Source organism: Electrona antarctica (genome assembly GCF_951216825.1).
Source record: "Electrona antarctica genome assembly, chromosome: 24".
Taxonomy (NCBI): domain Eukaryota; kingdom Metazoa; phylum Chordata; class Actinopteri; order Myctophiformes; family Myctophidae; genus Electrona; species Electrona antarctica.
The window spans coordinates 27,507,573-27,534,941 of NC_136803.1; the positions used below are offsets into that span (position 1 = coordinate 27,507,573).

The 27,369-nt window shown below is 41.3% G+C and overlaps 1 protein-coding gene across 1 annotated transcript; it reads left to right on the plus strand.

Annotated features, from left to right (window-relative positions):
- The first annotated feature begins 5,454 nt into the window (after positions 1 to 5,454).
- Positions 5,455 to 18,904, plus strand: LOC306916955 (cysteine and tyrosine-rich protein 1-like). Its single transcript, XM_079495056.1, has 4 exons — positions 5,455 to 5,643; positions 11,002 to 11,098; positions 12,405 to 12,565; positions 17,420 to 18,904. The coding sequence occupies exons 1-4, from the start codon at positions 5,550 to 5,552 to the stop codon at positions 17,554 to 17,556; spliced, it is 489 nt and encodes a 162-aa protein (XP_079351182.1). The 5' UTR covers positions 5,455 to 5,549; the 3' UTR covers positions 17,557 to 18,904.
- Positions 18,905 to 27,369: the final 8,465 nt, after the last annotated feature.

A 27,369-nucleotide genomic window follows, 5' to 3' on the forward strand; every position in this document is an offset into this window, starting at 1 on the left:
ACCAGAAACCTAAAATAGGACAATGGGTAAAGTTGTAGTGGAATTTGTTTCCACCCACAGACCATACTGAGTGCATCTCACTCTCCCCCCAAAATGGAAGGAGAGAGTGGCAAAGGTGTTTTCAGTGTGTGTGTGTGTGTGTGTGTCAATAAACCCAAATTAGGAATACATTTACAGTTTTGCAAATAAGTAATATGGATCTAAAGTAACTATTCAAAAGTTAGTGTTTCAAGGTGTTAAATCAATAATGTGAAATCGATCATTTAAGATGGCATGGCACATGGTTAAAAGTCTAATATTAGTTTGTCTCCTGTAAATTAGTCTGGTTTTACTAGGTAGCCCACGGTAATTCTAATTCCATGTCAAGAATTTATGAGAATTCCACGTGATGTATGAAAAAAGAGGACAAAAAACCTATTTTCGAATAGTAAGATCTGCAGTTAAATCGTTCCAGTGAGCTTTCAAAATAGGTCCTTATCTCCGTGGGCTAACTTAAGTAATATAATACAGAAAATGTTGAACGAATGGAGATAATATTTAGACAGAGAAAACCTCACCTTGGTCACATTAGCAACAGTTTATTTTGAATTAATTCGATATTGGAAAATATAAATGTCTGATTTACAGCCTTCCTTTCTTTCTCTTTCTCGTCCAGCTAGCAGGAGGGGGGGGGGGAGGAAAGGTATTTGTGTGTTTGTGGGTAACTGAGTTAAAAGTAGCAGAGAGCCTAAACTACAGGATTTGGTCACGGTCAGTTTATTTATTTATTTATTTTCGGGTGTGAAAACAGCCTGAGAGGTGAACTAAACGTGGCCATATTCAATTATTTTATTGTTGAAGTGTTTACATTCTATCCTAATAGAATCCATTTTAATTCTTTCCATTTGAATGTAAATCCTACCCTAATTGTAAGTTTAATCATTTCAGTTAATTTTGTTCTTAACTAAACTATTATAGGTACGTGTAGTGTGGAATTACACTTTACCAACAAATAGTATTGGAAACGGAGCAAAGAATAACTACCTTTTCGAAAATTAGCAGATCTACAAGATCTTCTAGATGTGCCTATCTTCCTAAATTTAACTAGATGTGTTCACTATCTCCTAATTTAACTATAGATGTGTTTTTTCTTGATTCTAGATGTGCCTATCTTCCTAAATTTAACTAGATGTGTTCACTATCTCCTAATTTAACTATAGATGTGTTTTTTTCTTGATTCTAGATGTGTCCAGTAATTTTTAAATGTCTTAATAGCGAAACCTTCTTTATCTGACCACTGTCATCAAACATGAATCTAGCCATACAGTTTTAATCATCAATATTTGTCATTCTAAAAATCTCCTGGGCCATGTAAATTAATAAGGTATCAATTTTCATATATAAAGCGGTGGATTGTAATGGCAGTTTTAGAATGCCAATTCTACTATTCAATAAGAACTATAATTGTATTTCATTTCAGTCAAATAGGATGGACTATCACAAATACGCATTCGGACTGACCGACAGCTGTCACCTGACAGCTGAATCAGTTTCCAAGCCAGGCAGCCAAGGTGTTACTATTGCCAAATAGATATATACATCTCATTTTTCCATCCTACTGTAAAACACCATGTCAGCAAATACACATTGGGGTAACTATTCCTGTCAGAGCAAAAAGGAGACTACCAATGCAGCTGTCAATCTGACAGCTGCATTCCCATGCTCACGAAGACCATTGTCAACAAAGGTGTTGCTAGTGGTGTGCTCTCTCATCTTAGCTTGGATGAGAATAGCATGTTGTTTCCTGCTTGCTTAACTCCGACCATAAACGGAGATGTTGTATGACCACCTGTTATTATCTGTCCATGTCCTGTTGTATTTGAATAAAACACCTGTCACTGACTGTCAATTTGGGGGTGTGTGGTTGGGAAATAAAGGGGAGGGAAAGGGACAACTTGGGGAGGAACGGGGTGATGCTTCACTCTTGACTGTACGACGATGAGCAACCATGCTACGATTCTGCTGTACTGAGATGATAGGAACGAATAAAGAACGATGCTGACCATATGCCGGACTCCTTGTGCTGTGTCATGCCTTCGCCTCCCTCTGCTGATTGCCAATGATGGGGCCTCATAATTTCCTTAACAGACCGAAGAGTATTTTTTTAATTTGAATGATTATCCCCACTAAAATGTCATAAGCTGTGCCTGTGCATATCACTGTTGGAATGCTTGCTTGTCTGTATGAATAGGCTTGAAAGTAGGTTGTCGGAGATCTGCGTTGTCTATCTGTGGAGAGCGACTTTAGGGAAATCGATTTAAGCTTTGCCTTGTTTAGATGCCCCTCATCCGTAACTGAATGAAATTGGGGGTCATTGGATGATGACTTCATTATTAATTTTAGCATTATTTATATATATATATATATATATATATATATATATATATATATATATATATATATATATATATATATAAATATAAATAAATTAGGCCCACCGTATAAACCTTAACCAGATTAATATTGACAATCGGAATGTAATGTGAAAAATGTACATGATGCATGTTTATCGCAGGCCTCCACTCCCTCCAGAGATATATACTGTGGAGGAGTTGTATTTAGAAGAAATGAAAAATGGCAGAAAATTGAGTTTGGTCCAATGATCCAAGGATTCAGGACGGGGGGTGGGCGGCATATTGTATATAGTTTACGAGTTATAGGTCAAAATCAAAAGTGGGCTCGTGTAGTGCAACCATGAGGCCAACAGACCACATGGTGGACATCTTTCCATTACGTTAATGAAATGCCACCCTGCTTTTTCAATGCAAAATGTGAATATGGTCTATTAGGGAAAACTGGCCTATACTAGTTATGTGCATGAAAACAAATACACTTGATTGTTCCAGTAATACCAAATAGTTTGATAAAATAAATTAAAAAAAGGTAAATATCAGAAAATCGAGATTGGTGGAAATGGCCGTGGCCTTGTAATATGCAGGGTCATAATTCAAGAAATTCAGGGGAAAAAACCTACACAAATGATTGTATTGAGCTACGATTCAGGAATGAATAGGCCAATTAAAGCAGAAAGCTGGTAATTTGAGAAATTAAGGCTGAAGTGCTTTCCGTTGCCTGATAGGATTTGTTCTGTGTGTATGAAATGTGTTACAATATATAGTTTGACTTGTCTTGGACTACTAAAGATATGAGCTGTTTAGTCTTTGGGTCTAAAATGCACCAAATCGGACTTATTTTTCCTTTTTCATCTTATGTTAACACTGTTCTATTTTATTCTTGTATTGTCATATGCAATGTTGATTTACTTGTAAGTGACAACATGGATATTGGTTCTGATTAAACTAACCTGAAATTCAGGAATGATTGCCCTTAATTTGGTACCGAAATCCTGACGACACTTATCCCCTGCGTAAGTGGGTTGTGGAAGTAATTTCAGGAGGGGCGAGATCTATGGACAATAACAGGGTCATCTTAGAATCGTCTCATGAGAATTGTGGTCCAAAAATAAACAAACTGTATCAGCGATCTTGTCGGGGAGGTGGCTCTCTATCGATAGTCAGTCACTCATATTTGACAGTCTGTTTCTGGAGAAAATAATTCGTCAGCAGTAACAAGTAACAACTGCCCAAAAGGGCGAGGTCGCGTGCACGCATCCGCCTCGTTGACGGCAGACTGCTGGGCGAGCGCTGGCACTTTGGAATGGGGGGTCAGATCAACATATAGAATGAATTCTGTACTGGCCATATATGGAGCGTGTCTTGAGTGTACAGGGTTTGATGAGGGCCCAGGTAGGGCCGGGCCTGTTGAGAACTCTAGTTTTTGCTGGCTGCCGGGCGCGGCTGCTCTAATAACTTTGGGGAGTTTAAATGTACAGGTATCCGTCAAAAGGGAGACATCAAAGAGGAAGGATGTGGGGGAGGGACAACATATGGAATGTCAGAACAGGTCTAAGGGTTTGAGGTCAGATGTAGAGGTGCTGGCCAATATTGATGACGTCAGGGATCTCCATAGGGGGCGTGACCAACCAAACAACTGACGGGAAATGCACAATTTCATAGTAAATGCGACCTGCAGTCGCAATTATTATTATTATTCCCCCCACCTCTCTCCCCTTTCCTTTCCTGTCAACCTATTATATCTTTCAATGAAGGCAAAAAGCCCCAAAATTATCTTTCAGAAAAGAAAAATGAAATGGTGATGGCCCCCCTACTTCATGCATTGTATAAACTTGCATAGTAAACTGGGCCTACAATAAAGTGTATTGTGCTTACTGTGTTATCGTTCATATACAGTACTCAACCTTTTCAGGCCTTTGATGTGAGCTTACAGATCTGCTATTTTCTCAATTTTAGCCTCTTTGTGATATTGTTTGACAATGTGGCCGATGTTCGAACAGCTTTTATAGTATACTGTAGTTTGTTGATTACTTTTGATTCATTAATGGTATTTTTTGTCACTTCACTGTCATGTGGGGGTCCCTGGGGTCCTGACCCACAGGTTGAGAACCACTTGCACAATGTTGACAATACTACTGCCTATTAGATAGAGTATACTCACTACATGTCCATGCACAATGGTGTTGCAGTGTTTTTCACAGGTTAGCTTGACAAGAACATAATGCTGGATTCATATCAATGTATTTTCCGACAAAAAAATGAATGAATTAAGTGAATGAATGAATGGGAGGAAGGATGGAAACGAATGAATGAATCATGGTCTAGTAAGTAGGCTAGTTGGTATCTGTTCTGGAGTCTCTTAATGTCTGGGTCGTTTTGTTTTAGGTGATTATAACATCTAAATTATGTCTTTTGAATTTTGATCAGTTAGTGCTATTGTTCTAATTCTCTCTCGTCTCTCTCTCTCTCTCTCGCGCGCGAGAGAGAGAGACCTACCATATGAGAGAGAGACCTACCATATGGCCAGACCTACCATATGGGCACTTTGGAGTTAGGGTAGCCTACTACTTTATAGAATACTGGACAACTCACCCAGATCCAGGTCCCCCTCCCACCCCTCACTGGGGAAAGTTTCGGGGGGACGGGATGAGTTGTCTTGTTACCTCCCCTCACCTGATCTATCAACTAGCCTAATTAACAATTTTGCATTTCTGTCAGAAGAAATTTACATCCATGATCCATAGAGGTTGTAGTACTGTAGCATACTACTCGATAGCGTATTTTGCATGCACGTATACCCCCCCCCCCCCCCCCCTCTCTCTCTCTCGCGCGGTGTAGGCCTAATGCGATGTGGGTGGAGGGAGGAGAAGAAGGGAGGGGAGAGCGAGCAAACGGCAAGGACACAAAAGCCTTCTGCGAACGAGATCTGAACTGAAGAACAACTCTCTCTCTCAGAGTAGACCTGAGAGAAACATTCCACAATCCACATCCACAATGCTGAGGGTGGCGATCAAGGCACGCGGGAGCCCTACGGCCGTTACGAAGCGCTAGTTGTTATTGAATATTGATGCTGCATGTAACGGGTAATATGAACAGATCATAGAGGGATTGGGAAGTGGGCACATCAGGATTGAAGGATTCAGTCTCGTGCTCGTCATGGAAGGAGAGACTCCGGTGACGGTTGCGACTGCGAGACGAGCCGCAGAAGAACTCCTCCGGACTTCACTGCTCTTCTGCTTGTTCTGCGCCGGTGAGTTGGCTTGCTGTGGTGACTCAAAGTAGGGCTACGGCGGTGGTTCTCAAACTTTTTCACGTCAAGGACCCCCAAATTGACACTAATTATTAGCCCGTGGACCCCCATTTGAAAAGATATGCCAGGGACCCCCATAAGAGAAGATTTTTTTACGAGAGATCAACCCGTTTAATTTCAAGGACCCCCAGTTTGACATGCATATAGATCTACGGACCTCCATTTAATGCCATTTCTATCTCTGGGTCCGGGACCCCTAATTTATATTGTAAAATCAATGTTAATTTACCTCTGAGAGTAGACCAAACTAGCATTTAGCTGGGGGCCCCCTGGAACTCCATCAAGGACCCCTGGGGCCTGGGGGTCCCCGGACCCCACTTTGGGAACCAAAGCTTTAAGTACAATTATGAGGTATCTATCTTTACTTTACCGGAGTATTTCCAAATCCCAAATGTCATTTTACTTCTACCCCACTACATCTCAAGAAAGAGGCTACAGTTTTACTCCAATACAAGTATTTTAAAACGTAATACGTTTTAAAGTTACCAGTTACTTTGTAGGTTTTTGATCATTACAAAACAACACAGTCATTTGAAAATAGCAGATGCAAGACACATTGTTGCGCTAAAAATATTTTCAAAATGTTTTTAATATACATTTGAAAACATAATCTGTACATTCTACTTTTGATACTTTATGTTATGAGTACCGGTACATTTGTGCTAATACTTTTGTACTTCTTCTGCTCAAGTAGGCCTACATTTTGAATTCCAGACTTTATACTTTGTAGTATAGGCTACTTTTCCACCACTGTTTGGCTTGTTGTTGTTTCCCCTCGGCCTCTACAATACGTTTTCACCAGGAGGACCATTACTTATTTAACACCCCATCCACGGTGGGGCTATAGTGAAACAGCCTGTTCATATTTAATTCATGACGTGAACTTGTCATTATAGGTTAACAAGGTGGATGACAAAAACGCTGTGCGCGCCAAGCGTGGTGTGGCACATTGTTTATTCTAAAAGCCCTAGACTACGTACTTTCTTCCTATATCCTAAACTTGTACGAGCTTGTAAATCTGTCCAATTTTTGTCTAAATTTGTCCAAAAGGGACGTAGACTAATAGAAGATAGATAAAATAGAAGAATGCACCTCAATGTAAAATGTGCTTTTCCCAGACTTAAATCCAATGTATCCTTCAACTTCTTGTTTATACCCACAATGATTTACACGTTTTAGCAATTGTATAAATATTAGACATTGATTGTAAAATGTTCAAGCATGTTCTAATTACAACATTAGCCTATAGTATAGCCTAATGTTGTAATTAGAACATGCTTGAACATTTTACAATCAATGTCAATGTCAATCAATCATTTTACCAAAATGTTATAACGGAAAATGGTCTTCGTATAGTATAGGTCCTATACTATACGAAGACCATTTTCTGTTATAACATTTTGTACAGAGACAGAGTTTTACGTTGAAAGTGCCCACTCTTCCTTAGTGCACAGTGCTGTTACCTATAGACCAGGGGTGCCCACACTTTTTGACTTGAGAGCTACTTTCAAAATGACCAGCTCGGCAAGATCTACCCACCAAATCAATTATTATACCATTGCTGAAAATAGTTGAAATATGTACCTGAGGGGGCTTCGGAATAGTAGAGTTTGTGTTACATTCTGTACAGTATAAGACAAATGCACTTGGAATGGGAAATAGAGGGGGAGAAATGTTTTTTTTTTTAATCGGTTTTTTTTCTTCAATATATTTAAATTAAATACTCTTTAGGGGCATGTCATGTGATCTACCTGCACAGCCTTTGTGATCTACTGGTAGATTGCAATCTACCTTTTGGGCACCCCTGCTATAGACTAATAGCAACCTAGTAATTAGTTATATTGAGTACAGGCCAAGGGTCCATGAATATATACTGTTCTCTTTGATGCAAGTCACTCTGAAGTCTGAAGAGCATCTGCTGAACCTTGAAATGCAGACAATCATTTTCATGGGCTGAACACAATCATGGTGGCTGGGGGTCAAATTAAGGCGGTGAGTTATACTGTAGCTACAGCACAGCTGAGTGTGGGGGGAGGTATAGGCAGGGGGAACATGCTGCCATTGTCTCCCAGGGTGTCGATAGACAGGAGCCAGGAGAGAGGGTGGGTGGAGGGGGGGCAAGAGTCAGAGGACCACCCAGAAAGAGAGGGCCTACTACAGCATGGTCTTCGCTGTCTGGGTTTGCGAAGACTTAATTGGATACCACACGCACCCCCCGCGCCTCCACCTCCCAGTTCTTCTGCCCATTTTTCCATACGGTTGTCACGTTTTCCTTTGACTTTATACCTGATCATGTGAACAAGTCTTCTTAGTGCTTTTTCTGGTTTTATCCTCGTAGCAGTTTTTGTATTGACTTAATTGGTTACCACACGCACCCCCCGCGCCTCCACCTCCCAGTTCTTCTGCCCATTTTTACATACGGTTGTCACATTTTCCTTTTACTTTATACCTGATCATGTGAACAATTAAGTCTTAGTGCTTTTTCTGGTTTTATCCTCGTAGCAGTTTTTGTATTGACCTACTGGTATTTACAAGCTTGTTTGTTAAATGTAGGCTATATAATTGTACAATCCTATGCAGTAGGATATATTAATGTCTGTAGTTATGAATTCCTGTAGTTATATGTACATAGCCTGTATACTTTATCGGCGGGATTCAGCGTTTTAGCCAAAGCGATAATTTAAGCATAATAACAATATCATTTGAAAATGTATATATCTCTCTTCAACAAATGGGAGCCAGCGGCAGGCTTTTTCCAATTGCGGTCCTTTTCATAATTCAGTGTTTTAGGCAAAGCGATGCAGGCCTAATTATTATATTATGTTCATTCCATACCAAAACTGTGTCGTGTGCGAGCGAGTGTGTGATTCTGATCTATCATCTCTGCGCGTGTTGACACTACACACACACAGAGGAGAACTGGGAGGTTGAGGAGCGAGGGGTGCGCTGCCCGGAGCAGTGTGGTAACCAGGTCTTCATGTCTGGCGAAGGAGTGGGGAGCTCTGAGGCATTCACCTGGAAGTGAAATATGTTTATGGAAAAGTGCAACAGCTCTTCCCTGTAAAAGTCTTTCATAAGGTCTTGAACAGGGGTCGTCTGGGACCCCTATAGAGATACTGTCGGGAGGCCGCCAAATCTTGGTGTGATAGAGACTTTACCACTTGAACCCTCAAATCCATTGGGTTAGGGTTAGCAATTCTGGGGGGAGCTTAGCTGCAAATAGGTATAGGTAGGCGTAGATCGGCTATTTTTGGTGAAGAGGTTTGGTGTACAGGCATAAAGGGCAGACCGGGTATCGAGAGCCAAAGGTCAATTTTGAAGTATTGAGGGTTTAAGTGGTTAAATGTTGGAAAACACACTGTACACACATTTAACATGAATCCAATGTAGCTTCATCTATCTCTCCCAGCTAATGCGTCCGTCACCTGAAAAACATTGAAGACCCCTGGCTGCTTTAAGCAGTATAGTCTGCAGAGAGGTCAAAATGCAAGGCCAGTGCTCTATGCCCATATATCCCTGAATTCTTGCACGGTGACTGTACACATGCACAGAGCATAATTCGGGTTCTGGGAAATTATTGAGTGGAAACAGATGTTACACACGTACTTATTACGTGTATCCAAATACACATGCAAATCAAGAATAACCCTGATTTTATTGCTTGTTTGTACCTTTGTATGCAAAGGCCCCGTCACGCTGTTCTCCCACCATGCTTTGCATTTTTTTTCCCGTGACAGCAGAAAGACAAACATCGCTCCCAGCTCACAAAAGAGAGGAAAAACCTTCAAACATAAACAGGTGTTGCTGTGTCATCACCAGCCCTGCATGTCTGGGCTAGTCCTCTGAGACACACACAGCTGTGTGCACAATCCTGTTGAATTAATAGGCTTTTTTATGACACCGCATTGAGTGCATTCAGCTCATCACAAGCAGACACAGTCAAACATGCATGTGTACACGGGTGCATGTGTTTTTGTCCGACGTAACAGTCCTACACAATCATGAGTCTGTCACCCTACCCCAAAACCCAACCCTAAACCTAACATCACAGGAAGCCACGGGCTAGTTTTAACCTGCCACGCCACAGGTTATTTTTTGTATTTTTTTTTGCTTTCACCTTTATTTTATATATTTTATAGAGGGATAGACAGTAGGCTGACAGGAAATGGGGAGAGATATGGGGGGGTGACATGCAGTAAAGGCTGTCGGGATCGGGAGTCGAACCCGCGGCACACTGCCAAAAACGTTTTTTGTTTGTTTGTTTGTTTGTTTGTTTGTCTCCCCAAAATCATTATATGTCAAAACTGTTCTGTGTGTGTGTGCGGAGGAAGGGGAGAATGTTTAGACCTGTCATAAAGAAGATGCAAAACGATATGATTTATACCACTTAAAATGGTATAAAAGATCGGTTTCTCCAGATCGGGTAAATTGCCGATCACCGATCGAGTCATTTGGAGTGAAAATCGGCTAATCACAGATCGGTGGTCGATCGATCGGAGCACCTATACCATTTACACGTTTTAGCAATTGTATAAATATTAGACCTTATACACCATATGCCAAGTACAGTCATTTATGTACACTTAGCAACTTCTTTAATCTGTTGGCCTACCTTCCGATAACTTGTAAATCAGTGTGGATTTTATTTATTTAGTCTTTAGTCGTGTTCGTGTACTTGTGTTACTGCAAACTTTAGGCAAGTAAGAGTGGCTGAGTGTTAAAAGGTGTGACTTGTGCATGCTACAGGAAACACTAAGACCTACTACACATGTTTAAAAGTAGTGGATCTAAACCACAGTGCTCTTTAAGTGTCCACACTCCCAACGAGCTCTGTGCTTCTATAATGAGTCAACTGTGTCCTTAACTCTGGAAGATTGCTTTGAGGGTATAATTAGAAGCTGGTGGGATGTGGTTGTTTGCTTCTATTGCTTTGAGGTTGGTCCATGAAAGGTTTCATTAAAGCACGTTAAATGATTTATTTTTCTTTTCTTTTTTCATATGGGAAAAGGGCTAAAAGGAAAGTGTGAAGTCTTTCCCCAGAGGAGAGAAAAGCGTAAACTTCCAAGTTGGTGTACCTATTTTGACCATTTCGGAACATTTTGTGATGCTTTGTGAGCTTGTAGATCAGCTATTTTCTCTGATATTGGGCATTTAAAGCACACCACCACCACACCACCCCCTACTAATGTACCCTCTCCAGACTCCGCTCTATTGAATTGGAGCATGTTTGAAGACATTTTGTGCAATTATCCACTTCATCTTTCTGCATAATATGCCATTTAACTACTTCTCTGACAGGCAGTGACGCACAGTGTAATGGCTGTTTGGAGTACTGCTGTGATGGCTCGCCGCCTTTCTGCTGTTCTTACTACGCCTACGTCGGAGACGTGCTCTCGTAAGACACACACACACACACACACACACACACACACACACACACACACACACACACACACACACACACACATAGACTGTAAATAAAGAATGGACACGGGGAACGCATTGCACCTATTTGTTTCTACTACTATTTGTTTGTTTCTGAAGCCTGTTTTTCTGCAACCCGGAATACGACTGCTATTGGCCAGAAGGGCAGCTTCAGTAGAATAGAACTCAACTCAGTAGAATGGAACCAACAGAAGCCCTAGAAGCGTTTTATCTTCAATTAGAAATGAATGGTCCCAATATCTACAAAAACACATATTATTGAAAGAAGACTTTATGTATCCATTTGTTTGTGTTTCTGGCAGAAAGGAGCTTTCTGACAGACACTTCTCTCTCTCTCTCTCTCTCTCTCTCTCTCTCTCTCTCTCTCTCTCTCTCTCTCTGTCTCTCTCTCTCTCTCTTTCTCACACATGCGCACGCACTTGCACAAGCTCAGCATTCATCTAGAAATGCTGACAAACACACACCAGCTGTTGGGTCACTTGGTTGTCTCGTCACCTTTGACCTGTGCATGTCACCCTTTCAGAAGGCTGTCCTTATCACTTTCATACACTACAGCTCATTGTTTCTCCTTTCCATGTCAAGGATCCCCAAATGGTTATGTTTTACGCTGTGGACCCCCATTTGAAAAATTGTTTGATCATTTCAATGTCTTGTGATCTAGATTCTAGAACAGTGGTTCTCAACCTTGTCTGGAGTTAACGGCTTCTTTTTTGTACTTCTTTTTCTCCTCAATGTAGTCGTTATGCCAATTGATTTCCTACCCCCACACATTTGTGTGTTGTCACTGCAGTTATAACCTTTTTCAGATGGGCCAAATATATATAAATGTGGGGGTCCTTGGCACACAAAAATCACACCTGTGTGAACTGAGCGGTGCAACTCTACATTTATTATTGTGGAGGTCCCCAGAAACGCAACCAGGGGGGGGCGGCCAAGTTCCGGCTAGCCTTCCCGCGTCCGAAACGGTCGAGAAATGACAGAGTTACTGTGTTGCAGCTTTCCGTGCTCGGACACAGGGACACACATACGGACACACATAGCTGCGTAATGAAGCGGAGGCACTGCTCAAAAATTCTGAGAACCTCTGATTTAGAAGGAATTTGTAGTATCTTGAGACTTAATTGGTTAATCGTGTGTGTGTGTGTGTGTGTGTGTGTGTGTGTGTGTGTGTGTGTGTGTGTGTGTGTGTGTGTGTGTGTGTGTGTGTGTGTGTGTGTGTGTGTGTGTGTGTGTGTGTGTGTGTGCGCACGTTGCAGGGGGACTGCGATCTCGGGCATTGTCTTCGGCGTGGTGTTCCTCATGGGGGCAGTAGCGGCCTTGTTCCTGTGTGTGTGTATGTGCATGAAGAACGGGCGCGGCGCTCGCGTGGGCGTGTTCAACAGCTCCTACATCAACACTGTGACCCAAGGCTACCCAGGTAGTGACACACACACACACACACACACACACACACACACGTTTGTATAACTATAGAGCGTCGCAGTCCCGCCCCCTCGAGAGACCCGGAAAAGAAATCCCCGTTAATTTTCCTCATAGACTTTTCAGAAAGTATTTATTTAAAGACGTTTACGCCACGGACAAAGCCAACTCTTGTCGTGACAAATCATGACAACAAACACAATTTTTCGGGCCAAACAAAGAATTAGAAAATAGAAAAAAACGGCAGGTTACACTTATTTTGTTGTTTTTCTTCTTTGTAATTATTTGTTTGGTCCAAAATATTGTGTGTGTTGTCATGATTTGTCACGACAAGAGTTGGCTTCATACGACGCTTAAAAGGTCTTTAAATAAATACGTTTTGAAATGTCTATGGGAAAAATGCATTGGGATTCATTTCCTGGGCCTGGCGTCGTCATGAAAGGGGGCGGGACTGCGACGCTCTATACTTGTGAGAACCTCAACATTATTGTACAGCAATTTTATGAATGATGTTTTTAGACAGGATGTTTTTGGGCTACCAAAACAAACAGTGAAAACACACAAATACAGCGAGAGAGCAAGATTTGTGCAAGCAGGGTAAAGTTACTAAAACCATAGCCTTTTCTGGCATATTTCTTAGCCATTTATCCAAGGCATTTATTTATCCAAGGCTGCCAGAAGATGAAAACTGCCTTTGCTTACTGTATAGTCTTATTGTCAGCTGCAAATAATAATAAGCAATTAATAAGTCAATAATTTAACAATAAACCTAGCAAGGAACGATTAAATAAATGAACATGAATAATGCAGATGAAATACATTCTGATTAGCTGGGATGAGTGCTCAACTCAATTGATCACCTCAATAGCCCATTCCGATCAGCTGGTAGCTCAAAATTGGTTGCTTCCCCACCCCCTGGGAAACAACCTATCTAAATACTTATACAAAATAATATAGATAGGTCACAACAAGAGCCCTAACTTCCGTGTTCACAGCCATCTACTTTGCTGGGGGACCCGGTGGCGTTTACCGTCATGGACACGGCGACCCGCATGCCGCGCAGAGCGCTCCTGCATGGAACAAATGCACCACGGAGGCCCCTGTGCATCTCTTCCGTGTTTGACGTGACAGCAGAGCTGGAAATGCCCCCCCCCCCCCCCCCCCGCTCTTCACTTTGTTGTCTCTGTTACTGGGAAAGCATCTTTGTCAGATTTGAGCTATAGGTTTTTCTGAAAACTGATTTAGAATACATTTAAAAAGAAATCATGGTTGAATGATGGTTGATTGGAAATCGCATTTGATTCGATAGAGCTCCCATACCACGTGCGTTCTTTACAGAGACATACCTCGCATGTGTAACTTTTAACACGCGTATCTTTTAGCACGCACGCGCGCGCGCACACACACGCACACACACACACACACACACACACACACACACACACACACACACACACACACACACACACACACACACACACACACACACACACACACACACACATACACACACAGTGGTGACTGGTCCAGGCTCTTTGAAACCTTAGTCGTAGTCCTCAGGCGATCCTGTAGCAGACATCTTTTGAGAACATGGACAGATGTAACACAGTAACAATATCTCTCTTTAGCCTCCAGCGTCAACCACTGTTCTTTCTGTTCTGACTGGGATTTCAGCTGTAAAAAGTCTGAAAGACCTTGTGAAAAGAAAGAGGAAAAACTAAACGGCCTTGAGAACGATATAGGCTGAGGAACTGTTAAACCCCAGGAGAGATTGGAAACTGCGATTTAAAAAAAGGGTGTGAACGTAAAGATTGTGCAAAAAAAAACATTAAAACCTGAGGCTGATTCTACAATTCATCGCTGTCGGGTGGAAACCTCATCCGTCCAAAACTGTTACTTTTCATGATTCTATAAATGCACCAAGTCTCTGTCTTTCTGTGTGTGTGTGTGTGTGTGTGTGTGTGTGTGTGTGTGTGTGTGTGTGTGTGTGTGTGTGTGTGTGTGTGTGTGTGTGTGTGTGTGTGTGTGTGTGTGTGTGTGTGTGTGTGTGTGTGTGTGTGTGTGTGTGTGTGTGGTTGTATTCCACGTAACCCGAGAACCTTTCGTCCCACCAACTTCAAATTCGACACACGCGTTCCACCCCAGAGAGAGTGCAGTGCCCGGTGTCGAGTCGGTCGGACCCACGGTTGTCCAGAACCGCCCCAAAAAAGCCTCTGCCCGGGCTCTGGACTGCCCAGTGTCCACAGGGCATTCCTGACAAAGAACTCCATATATGGGCATTTAAAGGGACACAGACATAATATCTGGGTGGGGCATGCATTTCCAACTTGCATCGTTTCAAGTAGGCCAGTGTCCAACGGGCACCACTCTAGTATTCCAAAAACGGCAAAAGTATCAGATTGTCAAGCTCAAAATGCGTAGCTTCACGTCGCGTTTTGAGCTTGTTTTATCTGCTACTTTTGATGCTTTTGTGTGGCGCTGTAGTATGATCAAGTACTAGGGCAGTGGTCTCCAAACTTTTTCACGTCAAGAACCCCCAAATTGACACTAATTAGCCCACGGACCCCCATTTGAAGAGATATGCCAGGGACCCTCATAAGAGAAGATTTTTTTAACGGCTCTAGCAGTGATTCTCAACCCGTTTAATTTCAAGGACTCCCAGTTTGACATGCAATAGGCTACGGACCCCCATTTAATGGCATTTCTATCTCTGAGACACCAATTTACATTGTAAAATCCAAATTAATTTAACTCAGAGTGTACAAATGGAACCAATTGGTTCCATTTGTACACTCTCAGAGTTACAGACCCATAAGGGTTCATTTGGTTCCTAACTATCATTTAGCTGGGTCCTGGGTTTGTGGAACTCCCTCAAGGACCCCTGGGGGTCCCCGGACCCCACTTTGGGAACCATTGTACTAGGGCATCCATTTACAAAAATAATTACAAAATAAAGTTAGAATATGGAGATAAGGGGATTCTGCCCGGCGGCAACGAAATGCCTTCTAAATCCTCCTGCACTTCTTTCTTTCAGTTGAACACTCGAAGCCATGCTGAACGGCTAGAATAGATTGAATGGTGTTTCCCTTAGGCGTCAGGTCTCCATTTCAAATGACTGTGCTGGGGGTTCTCATGTGAAATGTTCACTATGCTTGATACATTTGGTTTTAAATTAAAGTGTATTTTTTTATGAGTTTGATTACTCAGAGTAATAGATACAGATCCGATACTAGATGGGTATAGATTAAATACTGGCAGAATAGTGACTTGTGCATTTATTTGGAGACTGGTATGAGACTGTATTTGCTCTGTGCTGCCGGCCACATTGGATCCATGGCAATTTGCATATCGTCACTCAGAACCGATCCACCGACGATGCAGTTGCCCTGGCACTACACTCTGCACTCACCCACCTCGACAAGGGGGGGAAGATTTAATTAAACTACTCATTTGTCTGAGGGGCCTCAGAATCCCCTCAAGGACCCTCAAGGGCCCCCGGGGGTTCCCAGGAGGACCCCACTTGGAATACCATTGCATTTAGGCTACATGCCGGGACGTTTTCAATAATTGTGAAATGCCTTGTTGTTCCTCTTTGATCTTAAAATAGAAAATGGTTTGTGCAATACATGCTTCTGAGTGCTTTAGACTAGTTTTCTGCAACGCTGTCAATAAAACTGCCGTTATTGCCCTCATCTTCATTGTGCTCATCACTGTGTAGTTCACCAATTCAACCACTAGAGGACGCAGCGTTCCTATCAAAGTTGTAAAATGGAGACAAGAAGCTTATTAAAAGTGAATATATGTAGTATGCAGTAGTAGGGCATCAATTGTGTGTGTGTGTGTGTGTGTGTGTGTGTGTGTGTGTGTGTGTGTGTGTGTGTGTGTGTGTGTGTGTGTGTGTGTGTGTGTGTGTGTGTGTATATGTATATGTGTATATATATATATATATATATATATATATATATATATACTTTTACTACAAGATATCATATTGTATCTTGTAGTAAAAGTGGCACTAAACAATGAAAACAATGTACTGTATGTACAATGAAATGGGAATACTGAGGTCATTCCTTGTAAACGGTGCAGGGATACACACCAATGATTAGTAATCCTTAAGGTGGTTGAATCCCGTTAGATATCCTTCTACTGTCACAGGCTAGCTGCTCACAAATCTTGCTGCTGTGGTTGCACATTGTTGTACTTCCTGTAACCGGACCGCTCACTCCAAAACACATGCTTGCCCTGCTCGTATTCTTCTTGTTTATGTTTTACTGAGGTTATAAGGTTAAAAATAAAGTTTACAGAGATTGTGCATTACATTCACCCATTCACGCACACATTCACACACCAATGCCGGAGGAAACCATGCAAGGCACCAACCTGCACATCGGGAGCAATTAGGGGTTGACTACCTATTATGTAAAATAAATAAATAAATATTTGTACATTTAAAAACTGTGTACATTGGTGACTATAACGATACTCTAACTGAGCCTAGAAAATCGAGAGAAAAAAAACCCTTTTTCTTTTCTTATTAACTAGTCAACTAGTACCAACAAGGTCGACTAATGGATTTACTAGTCGACTAGTTGAATAGTCAACTAGTTGCTTAATGCCCTAGTTCAGGACACTTCAAAACTTTAGAACTGGGAACCTTGAGGTTCCCAGCGGGTCACTCTATCTCTGAGCCACTCCGTCCCAAGGTTAGGTAATAGGCATACTGTAGTTTTACTGAGTTTAGGAATGCCTGGTGGCGACCGATCCGAGGTCGCCCGATTTGACCCGGGACAAGCGTGTTTTTTTTGTCATGAGTCTCAAAATCTCCTCTCTCGCTCTCTCTCTCTTGCAGGACCACCTCCTCCCTACGCCTACAACTATGAGATGTTCCCCTCACCCCCGCACCCCCCACCCTACACCCCCACTCAACCCAGGGCAGACAGCTACTCCCCTCCACCGCCTTACCCTGGAGGCTGCGCTTACAAGTGACCGCCCTGCCGGGGGTGTTGTTGAAACCAATGGACAATTTTAAAACAAACTCCACAGGCAAGAGTCCATTTGGGTCCATTTTCAATTTCAACCCCCTCGGTTACATTTAGCGGCATACAAATGCAATGGTTTAACGTTTTAGCAAAACAACATAACTGTGAAAGGCGTTTTCTTCCCCAGTGTGGCGTGTTTCACTCTCGGATTACAATGCTGTGCACATCAAAGGATGTGACGTGCTTTGATCAAGGTGAAGATGTAATTTGACTCAACACGTCGTGGACGTTTTTATTTCCCCCCCCACCCCCCATTTTATTTAAGGGCAAAATACTTTTGAGGACAGAGAACATGGACTCCATGTCCCATGAGACACAGCAGAATGGATTTTGTTTTTGTCCTACTTTTTCTTTTTTTCTTTCTTTTTTTTGGACGTTGTGTTTCAGGTCATTGATATCACTTGAAAGAGAACAAACCTGTTTAAACTTGAGTATTATTCTTGCTTACTGTACGGAGGACTTAATGATGATTAGGTGTGCTCATTGTTTTAACTGAGTCTACACAGTCAAATTCTCTGTGTGAATTTAACTTCGATAGTGTAAAAATGAAGAAAAATCACACCTGTGTGAAGTGACTGGTGCAGCGACTCACAGTAATGCGCCCAGGGTGCGAGCCCGGTTCCGGCGAGCCGTCCCACGTCCGAAACGGTCGAGAAATGACATAGTTACCGCGTGGGGGTCGTCGAGGGGTCCCCGGAACATCCAGACCCCCAGGAACGCGCCTAGGGGGCCGGGCCGGTTCCGGTGGGGGTCCCCAGGGGGTCCCTCTACTGTACTGTACTGTCACTGTACTGTACTGTCACACCCCAAATCATCATATATACAGTTAATGTGTGTATGTGTTTGTGTGTGTTAGGCTGCGCAACAGTGACACTTGGTTGTGAAAACCAACCAAATGCTATTTTCGTGCTTTTATATATTTTTACTGTTTTCATTGTTAATTATACACAGAGTTAGATGAACACTGACTGAAGCTTTTACTGGCCGTACGATGGTGGATTATTGGCCTTTTTCTGACTTTACTTGAAACGAAGGATCATTCATCATTATAATAAGGACGGATGGTTGGAGTCGATTACATGAACCCATAAGGGACTACCTTTTTTGCGGATCCTGGGTTTCGAAGGGCGCTGATGGGACGCTTGTTTTACAGCGCCGGATAGGCGGCTACTACTAGTCGGGCGGGGTTATATAACCTCACAAAAACTATGTCTAAAACTAACCCTAACTTGTAAAACATGCGTCCCCTCAGCGACCATCGATTCCCAGGCTCCGCAAACAAGACTTTTCACCTGAGGCCGATTCTACAACAGTTTTCTGTGAAAAATACTAAATAAAACACGTTTTCATGTCAAGGACCACCAACGATTATATGTATTTGTCCGTTGATGAATTGAACGTGGTGGACCCTGTTGTAAACAAGTGTAATGCTTAATTGGGTCGTCCACTCACAGTTAACAGCCTTTGTATTGAGTTTGTGCTTGAAATGTACTGTAATTCTGCAAACTGTTAATTATTCAGTCTTATGCTAGACCTGTCCGTCCTATCTCCAGATGCCCTCAGAAAAAGGAGGCTACGGAGTCTGTGAAGACCACTTTGAAAATGACATGATTGTCCAAAAGGTACATGCCAAAATTCACACCCATAAACAATCATTATTTGGGGGAATGGAATAGTGCAACATGAATATAGAGAATATTAGTGTTCAGATAAGAGGTCCTCATGTGAATATTATTTTGCAGAATGTGAGAAAACGTCTCACAGACATTGCCACACCAACATTAAATTGCACTGATCCTCCACCATCAGCTTCTGGTAGATGTGTGCTACGTGGACTCCTCCATAGCATTGCTCTCCTTTTCTTTCTAGTATAGATTATATAAATGCAAGTAATAACATCAGTAGATTAGGTGGAGTAAGCTTTATCCTTTCTTTTAAGGGACCCAGACCAATATTATATATATATATATATATATATATATATATATATATACAATTGTTCCCATGCTGTTTTATAAAGGTGAACTTTCCATCTTTATTATTAGCATTCATTTAAATTGCATAATGCAATACAAAAGCAACCAATTAAATCACACCACTCGTGCAACAACTTCCAATCCATACCATTACAACAGTGGCAGTATTTTATTTTTAAGGCAAGGACACGACACCAGCAGCCACAGACCAATCTGGGAACCCAGTACACGAAGAAGTACTGATTGAGGTATGGTGGTAAATAAGACAATTTAAAATACTAAACATTGCCATTTAATCGTGGTCACACATGTCATTTTGTAAGGTGGATTTCAATGCTCCTTTCTTAACAATAGCAACAGCCAGAACTTGCACTGGAAACGGAGCGAAGAGTTGTGCTTGAACAAAAACTAACAACTAACTACAGGAGAAAAGAAGCATGAGAGTACAGCTCCATCGAGAAAAGGCCAGAAAAAAGAGACTGCAAGCCAAACTCAAATGCCTTAAAGCACAGTAAGAATTCCTTTACAGTAGTGTGTGTGTGTGTGTGTGTGCTTAACTTTCCTCCTATCTTAAAAAAAGAACCTTGTTTTTCCCCCCTCAAGGCTTTTAGCTGAAAAGGCTACTGCAAAAAAGAAGATCTCTCTCTGATGCCCTGAAAGCTCTTCCTCCAATGACTGCTGACTTTATAGACCATCAGTTGAAGACATGTGGCCGAAACCAGAGAGGAAAACAATTCCCAACATCGGTCAAACAGCTGGGTGTGAAGATTTATCATCACAGCCCCAGAGCCTACTGGACACTGAGGAAGCACTTTACTTACATTTCCATGTAAGTAGTTCAAGAATGGATCATGACAACTTGACAAGATAGACCAAGTGAAGTGTTGCAGTTCATAATAACATATCCAGTATTGCTGAGCTTTTGTTCAACCATTACAAATCTATGAAAATGTGTCCTAACTGCATTGACCATCCAGATGTTTTAAAAAAAAAAAATCATTCCATTACACTAAAATGCTACATACTGCTCCTCGATTTTACAGCCAGGTTTCCTAGATGGTGTCCTCAGTCACATGGAAAACCTAGGGAAAAAGCTATATCCCAGTGAGCTCGTCTTAGATGAGATGGCAATAAAAAAAAACATGTACAGTGTACACTGTCTCACAACAGGTCATTTCTGTGGTCTGTGACCAAGCCTCGACCAATATGAAAACGCTGAAGTTGCTGGGAGCCAGCCTGGATCCAAAAGATGCTACAGATGTGGCACACTGCATATTGGTGGAGGGGAAAAGAATTCCTCTTATATTCGATGTGCCTCATCGTGTGAAATCCATTCTCAACAACCTTAAAAAACATGGCCTGAAGGTTGGTTTCATTCCCAGACCTGTTTTACCATCTAATGAGAATTCAAATTGGACATAAATTTAGTACATTTTAATGACCATGGTGATGTCAGAGACATTCCTTGCACGCATCTTGGTGTGATCAATGAGTGCAAACCTGGTTACAGTTGTGAAATAGTTACACGTACAGTTGGAGGCCATCAATATTGTCCTTTTCTTTTTGCTGAGGTTTGCGTGATCTGCGCAAAAGGACAGTTATGCCATTTTGGGCGGGAACCCCTTTTGGTGTTTTAAACATTATGTTATAATTTAGCTATTGAAAAATAGCAGATCTACAAGCTCATAGCGCACCACCGAGTGGCGCGCTACGAGCTTGTAGGTCTGCTATTTTTGAAAAATCGTGAAAATATTTATTTCAGAAAACAGAGGATTTAGAAGGATTTTTTTAAATTTTGAGGTCAGGCCTAAATGGGTCAAATGATAAGGGACAATATCGGTGGCACCCAACTGTATCACGTATCAACTTCCATCTTGTTACAGATGGGAGAAAAACAAGTCCAGTGGAAACACTTTCATGCTCAGGATATGCAGAACTCTGTCCGCCTTGACTCGCAAACATATTGATTTGCCAGCTTTTACCAATATGCGTGTTCGACTTGCAACTCAAGTCTTCAGTCACACTGTGGCTGCAGGTGGGTAATAATTGACAAACTATTTATGATGCATCTGGGTACGTGATAGGGCATTAAGCAACTAGTCGACTAGTTTACTAGTCGACTAGTAAATCCACTAGTCGACCTTGTTGGTACTAGTTGACTAGTTTATTTTTCCCCGATTTTGTAGGCCTCAAGATCAGGTAGATTATAGTTATAGTCAACATGTACACAGTTTTTCAATGTACAAATATTTATTTAAAAAAAAAAAAAAGTTTATTTTTTTATTTTATTTTTTTACATAATAGGTAGTTAAACAACTAGTCGACTAGTCGACTAGTAAACTAGGCAACTAGTCAACTAGTAAAAATGACTAGAAGTGAATGCCCTACGTGAATGGGGCAATCAGAATGGAATGTAATTTAGTTTGGAACAAATTCACCTGTATTACAACAGAATGTAATGCAAGCCAATAATCCAACAATCATATAGGGATGAAGACAATGATTGACTTGAAAAGGCTACCAAGTGAGGCACATCATACAGCGGATGTCTTTGAAGACATGAACAGGTTGTTTGACATACTTAATTCAAGGTACTAATTCTGACTATTTCAAATGGCTACTGATCATCACACTTGTTTTTTTTATTTTTTTATCCCACGATTTTGTAACCCATTTTTCACCCCTGTGTCAATTATCTAATGTGATCCTGGGCTCTACACACCCTCCGCCAACCTAGTCCCCATATATGGGGGACATGGGGAGAGCAACGGACTTGAACTCATGCTTCCTTCATGCCTGAGTGTCCAAGTTGCTCCTTTACACCCTGGTTGGCCGTAGCGTGTGGAAGGAACACGTTATTCCAACCAGTTCCTTTCCAACTTTGGGCAGATCATCACACTTGTATAGTTTATTTTTTATTTATTTTTTATTATTAGTCAATTTAAGTAGATTTTATCTTTATTAATCAGCAAACTCATACTTTTCAGAAGCCTCTCTCTTTCCAATCCTTGGTGCCGACCCCTCCGAAAAGGTGACGAGTCCAAAGAACAGTTTTAAGATCCTCATGGACAGCCTTACTCAGGTTGGTTAGAACACATTACATGTGGTGATCAGAAAGAGGCAATGGACAATTGTCATGTTTCTATGCAGATGAGTATATTTCCATGAAATAGTCCTCAGACACCTAGAGATTTGTACAGTGACAGATCTATGATTCTCAAAACAGAATGCCACTGGCATCATTGGATTCATACAATAGATCATTGACTTCCAGGCCTAGATAGATTTACTCCCCCTTGCCATCGAGGTTTAATCCTCACCATCCGAAGCGTCCTCCACATTGTACAGAAGCTGGAGAATTAACATGGAGACGTCAAATTCCTGTGCACAGCCAAGCTTAACCAGGACTGCCTTGAGGTATGAACACAAGTTTTTAAAAAAAGATTATGAATAAACACAGTAGTTCATATTTTCTTCTAATCCATTTTATGTCTCTTCCCACTCCCAGAATTTGTTCTCTGTGATCCGTGGCAAGGGTGGACATTGCTTCAATCCCACAACCACAGAGTTTGCTGCAGCACTTAAAAGGACAAGGACATGCCTTTTATCAGTGGACAGAGCAATGCACCAAGCACTGACCAGTCTAACCCACTTCACTCCAACCCCCAAACGGCATCTACTTCAAAGGTGTGTGTATAATTTAAAAATAAATACAAATAATTGTATGGCTGCCTGCCACATGCACATTGAAAATAAATGTGGACATTTTCTCACCCCCTTATAAGTTGTAATGTGTAAATTCCCCAGAGTTAGTGTCGAAGTGTCCTTGAGCAAGACACTGAACCCTATAATTGCTCCTGATGTGCTGGTTGGTGCCTTGCATGGTTTCCGCCGCCATCAGTGTATGAATGTGTGTGTGAATGGGTGAATGTGATCTATGTAAATGCACCATTTATGGATTTTGTGAATATGATATATTGGCCAAATGTATTTGCATGTCTTCGTTGAACATGTTGCTTCTTACACGCAAGAATTCTTTCCTAGTCAGTAATGAATGGCTTGAATGCATTTAAAAACAAATCGTCTAACCCTATTTGCTTTCCATTCAGACAATTTAAACTCATCAAGTTGTTCCAACTTGTGCTTATGTTACAGTGTGTTCCTGAGTGTGAAGACCTCACAGCTGGTGGAGTACTGTCGTCAGGAGGGCATAGTGTTTGAAGGGTACTGCCCCCTGGCCAAGGGACAGGCCCTTAACCATCCCACTGTTCTACAGCTTGCACAAAAGTACCAACGCACCCCTGCTCAAATCTGCATACAGGTATTAATCATGTCATAATATTGACAATCTAGTCAGACCAGACTAGGCCATAAAAGCACATTATCCCCAAGGTTAACAACTATTTCAATTATTATTGCCTAAACTATATAGTATGCATGCATTATTATATGTATTAATGTGTTTAACTATCGGGGTGGCTGTGGCTCAGGAGGTAGAGCAGGTCGTCCAATGATCCCTGGGTTGGCGGTTCGAATCCCGGCTCCTCCTGTCCACATGTCGAAGTGTCCTTGGGCAAGACACTGAACCCTACATAGTACATTGCCTCCAATGAGTCTGTCGGTGTGAGCTCGCCACCATTGGTGTGTGAATGTGGGAAGTGAGGACGCTGGCCTCGACTGTTCGCCGCCTCACCTCCAAATGTATGAATGAATGAACCATTGTAAAGTGCTTTGAGCACTTAAAAAAAAAAAGCGCTATAAAAATGCAATTCATTATTAAGGTCCTATCTGTTGATTCTCTGCATGTTTTCCTCACGGTGCCTTTATGATCTTTGTATTCATAAGTGATTCTTCTCCCTTTTTTCATCATGCTCTTCTGCTTTGTTGCCGGAGTACACCGTGTTGCACATTGCATTCATCTGTTATGAATGGGATCAGACTTTCTTGTGATTTTGTAATCTGTGTTGTCCTATAGGCTAGAATTACTTCTCTCCTCTGACCAAACCTGCACTTACTCATCTATTCTACACTACATATCACATTATAGTGCTGCACAATTAATCAAAATAAAAGATCAAGATCTAGATTCAGACACTTATGCAATCTCATTTTGTGAAGAATCGTGCAGCGCTAGTTGGCTGTCTAATTCATTTTAGTTACTCTTATGTTTTTTTTAAATAAATATTTTCATGGGAAAAAAATGAGAATCGTGATTATTGTGGAGTAAAATCGAGATTCACATTTGAGCAAGAATCGTGCAGCACTATCACATTATACCTCGATTTAAACATACTTTGCCTACATCACATCTCACAGAATAACTTACTTGATCTATCTCAACCACCAACTAATATGGTTGCTGACTCCGTCCCAGTCAGCAGTTAAAAACTCAATTGTAAGGAGATGGATGCAGGTCCTTCTAATGTGAAATTCATAGTCAGAAAACATAGTAGCAATGGGAAATGATGTCAGGAGCCAAGGACAATAGATAACATATCTACACATTTCTGTATAGACATACTACAGTATACAGTATTGAATCGATGGCATAGTCATGAGATGGTGCTATGTTGTTAATAATTTTGGTGTTTCAACAGGTCTTTGATTTCTTGCTCTCTCCTGAGGACATGGACAGCATCAGGAGACTCATTCATCTAAGTGATCCACTCTGAAAAGAGCAAACACACACGTGATCCAACACATCTGGAGAATGACATTTTGTGTAACAATCTCATAGAACGTCTGCCTTTAAGCCCTGTATTCAGTATGTTAACCTGACAGTGCTTGGTAATATATTATAAATTAAAGTTTTCCTAATAGACTAGTGTGATCAATATGCAAGCATGTACCGGTTACAGTGTACTTTGGTTGTTACCCTGCTTGGAAATAATACACTAAGACATGACACAGGATAATTGTGTTTATATGTGATACTTTCCCACTGATTCATATGCTGGAATATATCCATTGTGTGTTGCCGTCTTGTTTGTTTTTGCATTGCATTTTCTTTTCTCCTATTTCTCCTTTTTTCCTTGAATGAAATTGCATTGCATTTTATTAAGTGTCACAACCTTCTGGTTTTTAGGTGAAACTCATGTTTGTATTACTTGTCAATCAAATTATACAGTACAGTGTAAATGAATGAAGTTCATATGTCTTGACATTTCAAATGATAGATAGCCTACATTCATCTTAGTCATGAAATCCAATTTATTGTTTTTCTTTTTTCCTTGTATCTTTGTCCATGGAATGTTTTCTGGGATCCTGGAAGAGTGGGCACCTGAGAAGTCTGTGCAGCTCAATGATTTGAGGATACATGGTACATTATCAGACAAATGTACACTTCCATATTAGGCCTTAATTAGATGTTAATGTTATTTCAAACTATTTTCCAATGCATACATTTTTTTTTTTTAATATTTAGGATATCCAGACTTCTCATCTGGCCTGATGATGCTCAGAGTTTGGTCTTTCGTGTGAAATCTAACCAATAACCATGCTCTAGCTTTTGCCTAAAAGCATGTCATCTTTAACACAAACTTCACCAAATATGTGTTTAGGCCAAATTTGCACACTGAATGTTGTTCAATCAATGGAGACTAATTCATTTTCAGTTAGGCTTCCTTAAGATTGTGAACATTATCTGTATTTCAGCTGGTATGTGACTTTGTGCTATAAGTCAGAAATGTGAATTGTCAGTACAACCATGATTTCTGAAGCTCTGAAACTGGTTATGACTAGTGCCACCTTCTGGTCACATTGATTTAGTGCAGTCACATTCTGCATAATTTTTTACTTCATCTCCCCACACACTAGGTCTGCTTACAACTATGTTCTTTTAAATCAAAGCTGAAGACCTTTGCCTTTTTACTAAGGTTTTTGAAACTTTCACAAATTAGCTTGCTTCCTGCTCAATAGCCTGAGAGCTCTGATCAAACTAAACAGCGATCCTGCTGAAATATTTTCCTTGCAAATGTTTCTTGAGAGATCACAAAGTGGTAGATCTTTCTATTATCAGACGTATTGGCAGAGACATTTTCCACTAGAATTTCCTGCATCACTGTACTAATGCAACATTCATGCAGTACATGGACGCACAGACTGCACAACTGGTGCAACTAAACTGAAGACTAAACTATGACGCTGCATAGTGCTAGTCTATGGTTAAGAAACTTAAGCAGCAAATTAGGTGACAGCTTTACTGTCCAGAAACCAAAGTTACAGTTATCACACCTCTTGACAAGAATAACAAGTGTGATTTTCTGTGGTCACAGTTTAGATGACATGGAGACACACTGTTCACTGTTGAAGAAATACTATAGGAATATAATATAATATCTGAACTAAATGGATGCACCTGGGACGTATCCTCATGTATAGGCCTATCCCAAGGTCATCAGGGTTTCGGGTCTCGCAAAACACCCCTCACTCAGATGACCTTATACGTCCCAGTAGCTACCCACCATCAGTCCCATTAGGGAAAGACAGGGCCACACAGTCCGTCGCTCCCGAACTACTCTGCCGGGACTGGGAGGTCTGGCACGTGGAAGGACTAGGCTCTGTGGGTCGACTTCTGTCCGGGCCCCTCCTTCATGACTTTGTATCTATAAAATATGCATATGAAGTATGAGAAGGTACATTTTTGATTCATTGTAAGCAGTGTACAGTATCAACTGCTGTTCTCATTCAGCCCAGTTATTTCAAGTTCATGTCACTTCAGTGGATCGCCGTATGGAGCGCCATCCTGAGGATAAAGCATGTGAGTAGTACCATTAATATGTCAG